The sequence below is a fragment of the Myiozetetes cayanensis genome, unplaced genomic scaffold (assembly GCF_022539395.1).
Source record: "Myiozetetes cayanensis isolate MyiCay16 unplaced genomic scaffold, myiCay2020 scf2-11, whole genome shotgun sequence".
Taxonomy (NCBI): domain Eukaryota; kingdom Metazoa; phylum Chordata; class Aves; order Passeriformes; family Tyrannidae; genus Myiozetetes; species Myiozetetes cayanensis.
In genome coordinates, this window is record NW_026087411.1 from 83326128 (window position 1) to 83340985 (window position 14858).

The 14858-nt window shown below is 36.4% G+C and overlaps 1 protein-coding gene across 1 annotated transcript in view; it reads left to right on the top strand.

The window, feature by feature from the left end:
• Nucleotides 1-5539: 5539 nt before the first annotated feature.
• IMPG1 (interphotoreceptor matrix proteoglycan 1) overlaps nt 5540-14858 on the top strand; it is a 53018-nt gene continuing 43699 nt past the window's right edge. Inside the window, exon 1 of the mRNA XM_050314258.1 lies at nt 5540-5606. Coding sequence (XP_050170215.1) covers nt 5540-5606 — 67 coding nt within the window. The remainder of the gene's footprint in view (nt 5607-14858) is intronic.

The following is a 14858-nucleotide window of genomic DNA, read 5'->3' on the forward strand; positions in this document are numbered from 1 at the left end:
CATTCAGTCTGAGCAGGAGTTGTAACCACTGAGTAAGCTTGACTTTAATGGCAAATTAATCTGAGGGATTACAGCTCTGTGCCTAATGGTAGTCATAGATCAGATCAAAGACTCAGTCAATCTACTATCTTATCTATATTTACAGCAAATAAATGGATAAGGAAATCACATAAAAGATGGGCAAGCAAAAGTGACTCAGTTCCTAGCCTGCCTTTAATGTGTTTAACTGACTTTGGGGAAGAGGTTACAACAGGAACACCACATGTATCCCAATCCTTGGTGGTTTTACCATTCAAGAATTTCTCAAATTCCTTCTTATTCTTATTTAAAGGAAATAATTTTTTATAAAATCATAATTAAATTGGAAAATTTATTGTCTCAGCAAGTTGTGGAGACCAAAAATATGAAAGGCTCAGGTAGAAGCTACACTTCAGATACCTGAAAATTAAATTCAGTATTTTCCTGTGCTCATACTACAAGCAAAAATAAGTAATTTAATCATTTCCTCAACTCTTCTGTTCATTTCTCTTTCAGGCCAAAGACTCCAAGCCTGTGTGACATTTCCTTCTATGGAAATATTCTGTTCCTCTGATAATCTTCATCGCAATCCCATTCAAATTTCAAATTATTCTAGGCACTATTGCTATTGCAGGACAACAGTACTGCCATTTCAGATGCCATTTCAGTTTTTAAACATTTGCTTTCCTTTCTATCCCTTCTTAGTAAACCACTAATGTTCTATTTCCCTTTTTGATCATGGCTAAAGATTTAAAATTATTCTTTCAATGTCTCCTTGCCAAATGGCTGTTACCGATTCAGTGCCAATAAATATCTGTTCATTGGTAGCTTTATTTTTTCCCCATTGATACAGTTTATCTGCAGTCTTATGATCTACATTCAGCAGCCAGCACACAGGTCTGCATCTGTTCACTAGTATTGTAAATCTTAGAGATTTTGAGCAAATATGCACCATCAGCAGATTTGCTCCACCTTCCAGCATAAAACCTTCAAATGGGAACACCTTTGAAATGCTTGATTTTTTCCTGTATTTGTCATCTTTTAGCAAGCTATTAATAAAAATGATCTTCCTTTTTACTCCACAAGAGCTTAGCTGGTTTAAGAGCAGACTCATGAAAAACAGCTGGGTACCAAGGGCATCGTATCAGCTAAATCATTCTTGTTACTGTGTTTGTTTATTTTATTATTTTTTTAATCCATCTCCCTAGTACAGAAGTCAGACGTGCTGAAGCGCAGTTCTCCAGATTTGTGCCACAACCTTCCTGAAAACTTTCCTTTGATATAGAGGCTGAGTTAAACACTCAGTGGCACAGTCCACAGCTCAGAACCTTAATCTCTGAGTTTCTTTTAAAATCTTGAATCTGTTATTGGCTATTTCTTGTAATTCAAATTTACAGCTTTATTCTAAACCATACCGTTATTCCACTTCTGACACTTAGTCAGACTAAAAAACATTTTCGTTTTCACAGCATTTTCTGCATTACTACTCTTGGGATGAAAGGGTCCAAAGCAAAAGACTTGGTGAGGAGGCAGTAGGTTTCGCTCAAGAGACTGGCAGCTGGCCATGTGAAGCCTGGGAAAGATCAGTGGGGGAAATCCCATTTTTTTACACCTACTGATGTTTATCCTGTGCCTGTTTGAGAAGCAGGATTTCCGTGTAGAGATAACACCTTCTCACAGAGTAGGCTTGAGGGCCCTGCTGGAAGAGAGGGAGACCATAAAGGACAGGGGAGTGCACAGCCTTGAGGTAACGCACACGTGCCAGGCCTGTTGTGATGCAGAGGCCAGGAACAGCCCCCACACTGCTGTTTTGCCCACTGCATGATTTTACAGCAGTGTATTTGGAATAAACTTTTCCTTAATACCTTAGCTATGCTTTGGTCATCTGGGTTTACCTGCATGCAAATCACTTTTAACACTATTATTTTAATGACAACCCAGTAGAAATGTAGTGCATTAGCCCATTGCTGTCACAGCCTATGGCCATCAGCAAAGGAAGTTGTGTGGCAAATTTCCAGGATATACTGGTTGAGTTCAGTTTTGAAGGAAGAATGTAAGAATTTCCAGAAGGAAATGTGTTTTAAAGAAGAATTGGTTTGAAAAATAAGAACATTTGCAAGCACAGTGTCTGGACGCCAATCTGTTCTTTCAGGGAGCAAATATTCAGCTCAGTTTCAAACTGACTTTTCCTGATGTGATCATATTTGTTCCCTGCTCTTAAGGTATTGTCAGTGAAACATAAAAAAACCCCAGTAAAAAAAAGTAGGTATTTTTTTACCTGACCTGAGAGATATGTATTTCTTTTCCTTTTTTTCTTTTTCATTGACTGAATAAATATAAATCTGATATTAGTTCAGTTAGCAAATAAAAACCTGGTGGTTGGGCAAAACACAAATACTGCCCAACTGGAAAAGCTCAAAAAGCAAAAGACATTTTTGTTCTTTATGGCAAAGTCTTTAAATCCACTACAGAGCTACTACTGATGCCTAACTTTGATATGCAAACCAGCATATCTAAAAATAAAATATTTGTAAAATTCAAAATATTACCTTGTGAAATAATTTTATCTGCATTTTAATGCATGAATAAAGGGTGAAAAAGCCATTCTTGCTTACACATAGCATCTTGTTTGTTCCTATTGAGTTTTTCTCAATCTCTCCCAGGATCATTCCCTCCATTTGCAGATATGGAGGCTGAGAAACAGGGCTTGGTTTGGTCAAACTCAACAGCAAAGAAGGGAGCAGAAGAACCCAGGTTTCCTCACTTTTAATCAGAAGCCTAAAGCTGTGCCTGGTGTATGTTGGCTGATAAGTACCAATCTGGCTCTTGTGGCCTGAAGGTCTAAAGGGTCATTTTTCTGCAAACAAAGGAAACCGCTTTAGTTGTACCTAAACAGCATATCATTGTATTATTCTAGGTATGTGAAGAGATTCACTGAGATGACCAGTATTGTGTCTGATTTAACCCATTTACAAGCACCTGTCCTGGGTGAGTGGATATTTTAGCATCCAGTTTTGCCCTTCCCATGTCATGGTAGTATATTTGTAATGCACTATTGAATTTCAGCAGAATATTTTAATCACCTTCTTAACAATATATAATTATTGTTGACAGCAAACCAACAATAAGAAACACTTCTAGATTAATTAACAGTGACCTATAATTAAACACTGCAATACTTAGAGATGGAGTGGTCCCTAGATAATATTGCTCTAGTTTTAATGAGTGTTTATCATTCTTGTTTGCTTCCCCTGTGGCATTTATCAAGGTTAGTTACAAAATTTCTTAATTAAATGGAAAAACATAGAAGACACTGTCCTAACAGAAAACAGCTTGAAATATTCATGGCTTAAGCATAATCTCAAAGTACGCAGACTCCTGCCCTGCAAATTTTTAATCACAGTTTACCTCTTTTCCTTAAATCATACCCTGACACTAAACAACAGTGCTGCATTCTAGGATTGTTCCTGTTCCTTTATCTCTGAAAGATAGAAATAGGTGTTATTAAATGCTTATCTTCTCCAACATGTGAATGGCTCAAAAAATATGTTTTCAAATTAAGCTTTGGTATAGGATTTGTCATTCCTGGCCCAAGCTTTGCTAACCAGTTTCTACAGCAATTAAGTAAATCTCTTTATTGCACATTTTCAAAATGCAGTCTGACTCTTAAATTAGATTCCTAATGGAATTAAAGGATCACATTCCTAACAAATTCCATATGGAGTTTGGTACCCAGAGTGCTCTGAGGAAATAATCTGACTTTCACCAATTCTGCATTTTCAGACATCACCAGAAACAGCAAATTCCACCACCTTGAGAAAAATTCTCTACAATTCCTATTGTTTCTGTTTGAAAGCTGAAGTAACTAAAAAGAAGTTAACATATAGGAGGAAGCTCCATCTTTCAGTTATAATATGCTTATAAATTCTTACTAAAGCTCACCTGGTTCATACAAGTAATATTTCTACGATTACACTATATACAATATGATTATTATATGCAAAATATGTAAAGACAAATATTGGTATAGGTAAAGAATGATCCTTATATAATATGAAATTTTTCTTCAGTAGAAATCCTGATCATCTTCACTGTTGCTTTGCATTGTACTGCTGGCAATGTATTCTTTATTTGCTTTCTTAGAACAAAAAAACTATGCATGAAAGGTTATACATAAAACATTAAAATGAGCACAGGAAAAATCAGAAAAAAAATGTGAAAATAAAAAAAAAAGATCTTGTTTGATCCCAGCCCAGTCTCTGTACTAGCTGGTCTGAGTAGTTAAAATCAGACAATCTTGGGAAGGGAGGGAGGTTATCATTGTTTAAATCCTAGGTAAAAATAGAATACTGGTTGGGTTCAAATGAAGGTTATTCTTAGAGTAACTTATTCTTACAGATTCTTGCTGCCAGTCTAGATACCTTTTATGTTAAAGCAGAGTTGCACAAAAATCTCCAAGGGGGACAGACCATTAGAAATTACAATCTGGTAGCATTTTTAGGTCTAATGCAACAATAAAAAAGGTCTTGAAAAATAGAAGGTTAAGGATGGACCACTTACACATGTCAAATATGTAACCAGAATAGTTATCTGGGAAGCTGAAGGAGAGCTGTCTGAAAAGTGTATTCACTCACTGCCAGTTCTTGGCCTGGTTAGAGCTATGTGCTTGAAAGAGCATTTCCCAACCCTTTCTGTTTTTCTCCCACCATGCAGCACTTCCCATTCCCCGCTCACAGTCTGGCATCAGATTGTGCCAGCCCTGAAAACTGCTGCAATTTACTGCTGAGTCATCACTTCACCACTGTCACAGAATATCATCATCACTGCTCTTATAGGAATATCGCAACAGCAACCTTTTGGTACGAGAAGGAGAGAGGATTCCAAGACATAGGCAGTGGAAGAACATAGCATAGTAGGTTCTTTCAGAAAAAGCTATCTTCTTCAAAGGAAGTTCCTTGGGTTTTGTGATCACTGGTTTGGAAAACAGCAGAATTAGTGCTCCCCGTGCTTTCACCTCTGCTCACAGGGTATACTTCCAGAGCACCCAAAGGATCAATGTTTGAAGGCAATGGGAACTAGAAGAGACTTCCGTTGTTTATCATGGTGTTGCTGAAGTCTTCTGGGGTTGACAGATGCCACTGCAGAAGGTTAATAAGATGAAGAAAGCTCTTCCAGCTGGACCGTAAGAGGGATTATGTCTGAGCAGCAGATAAACAGATTATTCCAGAAACAGACACTGCTTTTTTTTAAAACTTCGTCACTCTTGTCTTACCACTCCAGTCCCCCAGGGTAGAAGTGTGTGTGTTGAAGGGGTTTGCCCAGCTCTTGCATTCTGGCACCTGTTGCACTCTTCCTAGTTGCAATTCAATGCAGTCCAAGGCTGGGGACACCTGAAAAATAATAAGACAAAAGACGTTTGGGGATTTGAGTTCCTTAGGAAAACAGAATTCTTCTACTTGACTGAAACATTCTTATTTCCTGCATGATTGGTCTTGAAAACTGTGAATGATCAATAGACAGCATGCATTTGAAAACTGGATTAATATTTTTGATCATTTGCCTTGCTCTCCAAGTTCAGGGAAGCAGAGGTAAGTTCATGTATTAAAGGTTTAGATTAATTTTACATTGCATATGTTGAGAAAATAATTTCAAGATCAGAAGTTTTCATACTACAGAATTTTGTGTTTGGAGCGTGGTGTTTTGACAATTCAGCTAGAGACAGTACAGTTACTGACACTGCTATAAAGCTGAAAAAGGAAATGTTGGCCTCAATTCTCATGTATGTTTCCCAGGCTTTACAATCTCAATAAGAGATGCCATCTAGATTCATTTTACCTGCATATGTTCTGTTATTACAAAATATATTTTCAAAAACAACCATAATGAAGGTGAAAAATAGTTGAAAGAACGTCTAAGTGCAGACGTTGTAAAAGATGGTCTTTCATCCCTGAAATGAAGAGAGAATAGTAAAGTCTATCTTTGCTTTTACTCGCCATTGTCAGAAAAAAACTTCAAAAACTTTTAGATAAACAAATTCTGGAGAAATACACCGTTCTGACAAATATACAAAACCCAGCAATACTAGTAAGGATTACTGCAATAATAATTGTAAAATGATTTGCAAGAAAACAAACACAGACAACTCCTCTGTACTTAATTCATTAGCTAACTATGTCGCATTTTAAAAATATTTAAAGGGTCACAGCAATTTTAAAGCTTCTTCAACAACAAAAAGGAAATGATGGTATATGATTTTCCCAGATTATTTCTATATTCAGTACATTTAGAGCTTTGGTGAATATGTTTAATTTTAGAGGAGGTTCCTTAATAATGTTTCCATCTATGCTTTGATATTTACATAATTGAATTAAAAGCCAGCATAACAACTGCTTTATGTGCCCCCAAGTCAATGATTTCTATTTTTATGTCAATCTCAGGCCTGTTAATTAAATGCAAAGAATGTAAAATGATAAAAGAGAGGCATCCTCAATGTTCTCTAAATATTTGTTAAAGAGACAGTGTGAAATATAGTCTTCTGTCAATAATATTTGGAAAGTTTTATTTACACTTTTTGTCTTTCTTTTCTGTGCCCAGATTTCCTTTAAGAAATACAGTTTTTATATCTCACTTAAATGATGTAAATCTTCTCTAGTGGACAATTAAAGCACTGAAAAAAAATCCCTGGAAAAATGTACTATATAAGTTAACACTAGATTCATACTGTGCTGCTCTTTGATTTTACTTTTTAATACCATGTAAATAGTGTCATTTAATCACTAATGATATTTTAGAAATGCGGCCAACAATGAGAGAACGAGTGATATTTCCTGCCCAACAAGAAGAAAAGTTCTATGAAAATGCACTGGTTTTGCATTTAAGTTGCATATTCTGTGATGGAAAGAGACGGAATGAATTCCAGGCAATTCATGCATTGCAGTCCATATTTCTAATTATGAACTGAGAAAGCAATAATGTTAAAAGTGAGGTCACATTGTTTCACCCCATTGCAAACTGTGACTGTGCCTTACAACACATTTTGTGTAAAACACCAGCAAAATGCTGGGAGGCTATCTGGACAGAGAGGAATACAAAATTGGTGTCACCTCCCTAAGAGATGCAGTAGAAGACTTGCTACATAAAATGTTCATCAACATTCAGGAAACCACGACCACTCATGAACTTTACTTAACATCTTGCTTATTTAGCCATGTTCAATTTTTCTCATTTTTGATAGCTTTGAGGGAAAAAAACATTTCTATACATTCATGTGAATAATTAGAAAAATGTCTCCCCTTTATAAAGTATATGCAGTATTGATAAATGTATAATAATTCCTTTTTATTGACAAGAAGTCATGCCATGCATAATATTTTTTAACTATGTTATTTCAAATGTATGTACACAGATCTCAAAAAACTTAATGGTTGTGGTAAGAAACTTCTTTTTCAGAGCAGAGATGTTTCCAGAACTGTTATTTTATGACTTAGCTTTAGGGTCACATACTTAGACAAAGTGTTTTTCAGAAGTACACAGGCTCTCCCAATAGTCTGAACACTTGTACGATTCACTCAGTAGTGAACCTAACACAGATGTTTTGAGGCTTTTATGGCTGTTCAAGTTTGCAGGACATGTAAACTGTGACAGACTAGGAAGTGAAACTATGTTATAAAATATCCCCATTTTAAATGAAAAAACATACAGACAATTTCTAAATATTTATAGAGTTAATCAGTTGATATCTTTTTCTTATTAAAAAAACAAACAAAAAAACAACCAAACCCCAAACAAACCTATCTTAAATTCAAAATCTGCATTTACTCACATTTATATTTAATAAAAAGTGGGTTAACTTTTTAAAAGTGGGACTTGCTTAGTAATGTCTTTTGGTTCTTCCTCCCTCTCCCTATTTAAGGACCAAAAGAGTGCTTCTTCCAGACATTTGGAGGCTGTCCAGGAGCACCTCCAGTTCCACAGTAAACAAACAGAAAACAGTAGGAAGCAAAATAAAGATTGTAGAGACACAGTGGTTAACTTTGGCTGTAATTTTCCCACTGTCCTGACACAAATTGTCTCTAGCAATGGGAAGGGAAAGTGAGGGGAATAAAATCTTTGTGACACCACAAAATCTATGCAAAAAATCTGAATAGTAAAATCACTGAACACCCAGACTAAATACCAAAATCCAGAGAAGCTTTGAACACTCAAAACTATGCCTTGTGGCTGGATACATCCTGGCATTTGATACTGAGAATGTAAGGGAGCCAGAGCATGTCCAAGGCTGCTTTGTGTTATTTTTTATTCAGCAAGCAACTATTTGCTATTTACTCAGACATTCCTTAGGACACAAAGGCTTTGTGTTTGCTCTATGAAATCATTTTAATTCATTCTGACTCACCCCTTCCCGCTAGGCTGTTCCAGTTCAGCAATAAATGTTGCAGATCTTCATTACTATAATTGTCCAATAAAAAAAGGGTTAAGCAAACTTGTTAAGCCAACAGAAAAGGTAATTCAAAGAACATAAAGCTTCAAAGAAAGAAAGGACATCTGCCTTTTGCCCTAACATTATCTTCTACCTTCATCCATAAAATAAGAATTATCAAGTTAAAGTTAGGTTTCTTGGTTGTGCTTATAAACAAATTAAAACCTTTTTTTCAAGCAAATGTAGAACTGCATTCTATATGGGTTTTAACGTTACCTATTTTCTGGATAAAAGCCAAACTTGAATACAAATACTAGAACCTTGTCACTGAATCTTAAAGATTAATTCCAGAAATAGTCACACCCGTGACAGAGGGATCAGTGAACTATATGTGAATGAACAGCTAGGTATGCGGGATTTTTTTCTCTGAAAACACCTGTGGACAAGATGATCACTATTAATAGGATTTCTCCTTTTACAGGACATTATTTTACAGGCTGCAATAAAATAACCTGGAGTCTTAACCTTCTAAAAATGCAGATCATTTACCCTATTCTTTATTTCTCAGCTAACTGTGAAGTCCCCATGGCTTCAGCAGGGCACAAAGTGACATGGCCAACACCCATCAGATGTAGCAAACAATGTCTTCTTTACAGAGGAAGACAGTTCTTCCTCACAGAAGGAAAATTGTGTATGCATTCTACTACATACATTTCAATGCTTTAAAATATTTTGTATATGTTTTCCTCCTGCTTTTTTACCTCTGTCCAACCTAGTTCCCTTGGGATTAAAATTAGTTTTCTGCTCATTTTCTATCACACAATTCTTCTATTTTTATCAGGAATTAGATGCACTATCCTGCACATTCCATGCATTTTGTACTTTGTAAGCCCAGCTGTGTTTCAATTTCTTCCCCGTAGGAATGTATGATATTGAATAACACATGTTCTAAAGGAAATATCTATCTCTCTGCCTTTATATACATGTATACTAGCATCTAGTCACTGTCAGCTGCTATTTACTGGACAGACAATTCAGAATAGTAACCTATGTGGGAAACATATGATTAACAATCATCTGGGAGTAGCCTGACACCTGCCACAGTGTAGGTGTGTTTATACACCCATCCATAACTGTAGCACACCTTATCACTCTGTGCAAGCACACTACCAGTCTGACAGAGTAGCACTATCATCCTCATTTCACAAAAGCATGAGGACCTGAGGTATAACTCAGAAACTGAAGTCCTGACTTGTAAGAAGCATCGCAGTTATAAAGCAGGACAGCAACAGAGTTTGCTAGGTTGATTCTCACAGCAACTGCCTAGTCACACAGACATTTGCAAATTAGTAGGGCTCAGACTCATAGCTACATTAATTGTACTAAGGCCACCGTGCTTATCTTTTCAGGGATGAGGTTCTACTGGCTTTTAAACTTCTACTTCAGTGCAGAGCCAAAATTATCTTCTTACTGGCCACTCTGAATCTTTCAATACCTCTCTCAGACTTTACCCAATTGTAGATTAATAATCTTAGTAAGCCAGTTAGCCCCTAAAACTGGTATTTCAGGTATGTTCTAGGTATACCTTTCATACATATGAATGGACACAGATCATAGAAACCTGAGCAGTTTCAGGTAGGAAACAGCAAGGCACTCTTTTTTTGTGTGTGTGATTTCATGGTGACAGCACAAAAATGAAGATGGTTCTAATCAAGTTCTTTTCCCTTTCCTCTTCTCCATCAAAACTAGACAAAAAAGTTGCCATGCTTAGATTGAGAATTGGACTAGGTGTCCTCCAAACCAAACTCGGTCTATGCAGCTCGATACATAACTAAGTTAAACAAGGTTAAGTCCAAGTCACTCCCTGTCAAAATGAGGTGGAGTCAATTAGCCAGAGACTGCAGATTGTACTGCAGGATGAGTGACCCTAAACCCTGAGGAAAATCAAACTGTTCCAAATATACAAGCTGAAGCAAAGAGATGGCACTGGGGCTTCTTGCACCTGGAAGCATTCTCATATGCCAACCATCCAAATTGTCATCATATTTTAATACAAGTATCTCAACTAGCTCATTCTGCACTGAGACTCTTTGACTCACATCATCAAAACTTTTGAAATCTTGACACAGATGGCAAAGTATAACTGGAACATGAACTTGCGCTGTGTCACTGGCTTTCTCAGAGGACAGCTGTACATCTTGAGAATGACTACTCAGAAAAATAATAGCAGAGGTGTTCAACTGAGTGTTTCATCACTGCAGATCAGATGCATCTCTCCAAGAACTACTTATACATTTAAAGCATTTTCTTGCATCCTTTGATGTAAACCATATTAGTTAATAGAACAGCCTTTCAGGTTAGATGCTTCTAAGATGGCCAGGGATAAACAAACAAATGCATGTTTCACATGTCAACATTATAAAAGTCATTTTTAATGCTGTTTCTAGTCCAGATTCCAGACCTGAAGAAGAATGTTATAGGATTCAGAGGTTGGCAATGAAACCATAGGTGGTCTTTGATATTTTCTATGAATTCCAGTAGCAGAAGTTCACAGAGTTGATAAATAACAATTTGTACTTTTCTGTCTGAAAGAGAATGTATAAATTTCTGCCTCTAATGAGAGTTATTACATCTAGGAAAACATGTATTTCTTAAGATATTTTTTCAAGTTGGAAGAAGTGTCAAAATCACATGTTGACTCATAAAGCTTTCAGCATGTTCAAGATTTGTGGTTGGTACAGACAGCATTTAATATGAAGGTGGATTCACCTATAGTATAGGACAACTATATTCACAAAAGCAGGAAAAACTTATCAGTGGCATATTAAGCATTCTATTCTCATCTCTATAATACATAGATAATTCACCATAATTATTTTGCCATTAATTATATAGTTAGCATAATTCAAAGATATTACCAAATTATCTGCTTAGAGAGGGAGAAAAGGCTTCGTTTGACTGCTTCAAGGTCTATGAATAAATTTCATAAAACTTGCTTCAAATTATCTTCTTAGCTTTCTGTCTGAAGTTGGTTAACAATTGCGTTTCTCCACTTGGTGTAGAAAACCACATGGTTTTGTGTATCTGGGAGGAGGGGAACAGTTGAGGGATTATGATATCTGCTTTAGTTTCTCTGCGTTATCTACTTTCCAAAATTAAATTCTTCACACTTACTGAAATCCAAAAGCACATTGGCTGATGACAGCAGTGACCTTTGGTACCAAAATATAAATCCAGGTTAATTTAAAGGGTTCTGAAAAAGAACAATTACTTATGCCATCTCCTAGCTTTGAATATAAAACCATTAAAACAAAAAGGTTTGGAGTTTTTATTAAAATTCACCCATTTAATAATGTAATGGGTTTCAAAATAACTCATCATATTCTTCTTCAGATTTATTCTCCTATGTGTTCTGAAATGTAGATTGTTTCATTATAACCAAACACTTAGTATTTTTAACATAAGGATAACAAAGGAATATCACATAAGGATTCATGTGAGCCTTACCTTATTTGAGCACTACTAACAGTAACTACATTCCTCATCTTCCATAAACGTTTAAAGAAACATCCTCATGCATTCCTGCCAAGAAGCAGGATTTATGAAAACCCACCATTTTCCTGGATTCTCAAGAAGGAAAATCCCTTCGTACAGATCTATTTTTAAAAATTAACATAGTCTTTAAAAGGTTGAAAATTATAGAACTTACCTTTTAAGTAGAAGCCAGTATTTCCTCTCCTGTGTCATAGAGATCTTGAGCACAGCTTGTGAATATGTGCAAGGTGATGTTTTGTCACGGTGAATCCAAGCAAGAGGTACAGGGTTCAGACCAGTATTGTCTCCACTGCACTTCCCTGATGAGTCAGGTGATGCTGAATCTTACATCACAAGATATTAGAGATGCGTGAAGGATTTTGTATTGCTCGGTGTATAGACACCAGCTTGGTGGTACTTGAACTGGGAATTTGGTAGTGGATGTTGGCCAGTTTACCACAGCTTAACCTTACACCAAAGGCCTGGACCTGGCCCTCAGAGCACTTTGCCACAATGAGATACCAAGGCCTCACTCCAAAGGCGACGTTACTAATTAGTCATATTTAAGAATGGAATTCACAAACTCAGCATACCAAACAGGAATTACCAAACTCATCTTTGTCAATATTTATTCTGATAAATTAAAACTATTCACTTTTAATATAAATGTCTTCGCCCTCTTCTCCTCTTTTATAAACAGAGGCATTCTCTTCTGATCACAATTCCTCTTTTGAGCTTAAACATCAAAGTCAGCTGCTTATCTTTCATCAAAACTTCCCCACAGTAGTGGATACTGCCCTCTTACCCAGAAGTTCACTGGTTAAGTGCACTAAATCTGAAGAAGTGAGATACAAACTGAGTTCCCTCCTGTGCCTCAGGTACCCCAGTCAGAGACCAGATGAGACCCACCAGGATGCAACAATAATTTTGGCTGAGTCCCCTTAGTAATTCCTTTCAATGTTCTTTCACTGTGTGCATTAAAAACAGTGAAATAATATATTGGACCGAAAGATAACTACAAGCAAGCCATATAATCTTGTGTTTAAGAGCACTGAGTTCTCAGAGACAGACCTGAGTAGATTAAACATTAGCATTAACTTTTCTAACATGGAATTCCATACTCTGAAGTTTTTAAAACTGTGGGCCTTTATGGCTGTAAAAACAAGCTTGGACATGCAATGCAAACACAGTTACAGTGTCTGAAAAAGCCCTGGCAAAGAATGCCCAAACAAGAGTACAAGGAAAGGGCCTCCATTTTCACATCTGTGTAGGAAGATAGACATGGTTGCATGCTTCTCTGAGAGAAGATAAGTGCTGTTCCTAGTACTCACATGCAGGATCTCGGCTGCATGTGATGATAAGGCCACGTCATATTTTAATATAAGGAGAGAACATGTCATGGGCACCCTGTCTGTCACTGGCAAGTGCCACTAGAATGTGGTATCTTCACTATTGTCATGACAGGAGGAGACTACTGTAAGGAGAAAGAGTCCAGGATATTACCTCTCTTTGTACTTTCTATGCTTCATCTGGTGTTTACATTGATCAGCCCTTTAAGAAATCTCAAGATCAACTTTCCGTGGCTAGTCAGCCGTGCTTTGGTTTCTGGCTCAGATATCATCATGGTACTGTTGGCCCCACTATATATTTAGCAGCAACACATTTACAGGATCTTTGCTGAATTAAACTTGATAAGCTTTCCTCATCATATTTCATCAGTTCCCTTAAATAAGCTTTAACTTTTAATTAACAATTATTTTATTTTGCAGGCAATAGATCTCATTTATCAGTCAAGCATTCCTCTCTATCCTAAGACCATTCACTTATTTTTCAGACTCATCTGCTTCTTCACACATTTCAAACCTTGCAATGATTTAATGATGGGTTACTCAGACTTTTGTCACCCTGAATTTTGCTGCCAAATCTTTAGTTATCATATCTTAAATTCTTCTCTTTGTATATGATAACATCTAAATTTCCTCAGGGCAAACTAGAAGTTTACTGCAAAGATCATGCTGTAGACAAACGTTCCTACACAGAGATTGTCTACATTGTTGAAAAAAACTCCAACTACCAACACCAAAATTGAAGGACTCCCGAAACTGATACTATTAACAGAGAGAAATTAATAAAGTTGTAGAGAGGAACATCCACTACACTTATACAAAAAGGTACGAATATGAGCTTCTTGCTCCTGTGTTTATAAAAGCAAATTTAAAACAAACAAACAACAAAAAACCCCAGTGATGACCAGTTATCCAAATGGCTTTAAACTCTTTCACTAGAATCCAGTTCAATAACGATGCTTCTCCTTTTCCATTATGCAGATTATTAAAAACACATAAGAATTCTCACCTTTGAAAAATATTATTCCTGCCTTGTTATTTTAGTTAGGGTATAAATTTGATAACACAGGTCTCAAGAGACACAGAGGAGAGGCCTGGCCTAATTCCAAGGATTTCAGATTTTCTTTTTGTGAAATGAATACTATTTATCTGCCTGAAAACAAAACCTGAAGAACAGTACTATGCACTTGAGAGATCAGTACAGATATCAAAGCAATTTGATTAGATCCCATATGAATTAGATTGCTGTATCATGTTTTGAAAATTGCTTTATGGTATTTTGAAAAAATTTTGTTATATTTGTCTAAGTTCAGAACTGGAGGTCAGGAACTCCAGATTTTAATAAGAGCTGACAGAGACTATGTAGATAAAACTACCTCAATATTTTTCCTCAAGTATGTCACCTGCAAAATGAGGACAATGGTGTAGGTTCTTTCATGTGAGAATAAAGGAGGAGAATTACAGGTTTGTTTAAGACATCTTGGGGAATAAGCTGAAGTACACTAAACTAGTAGACTTCTTAGCAGACTTCTAGAGTTGTC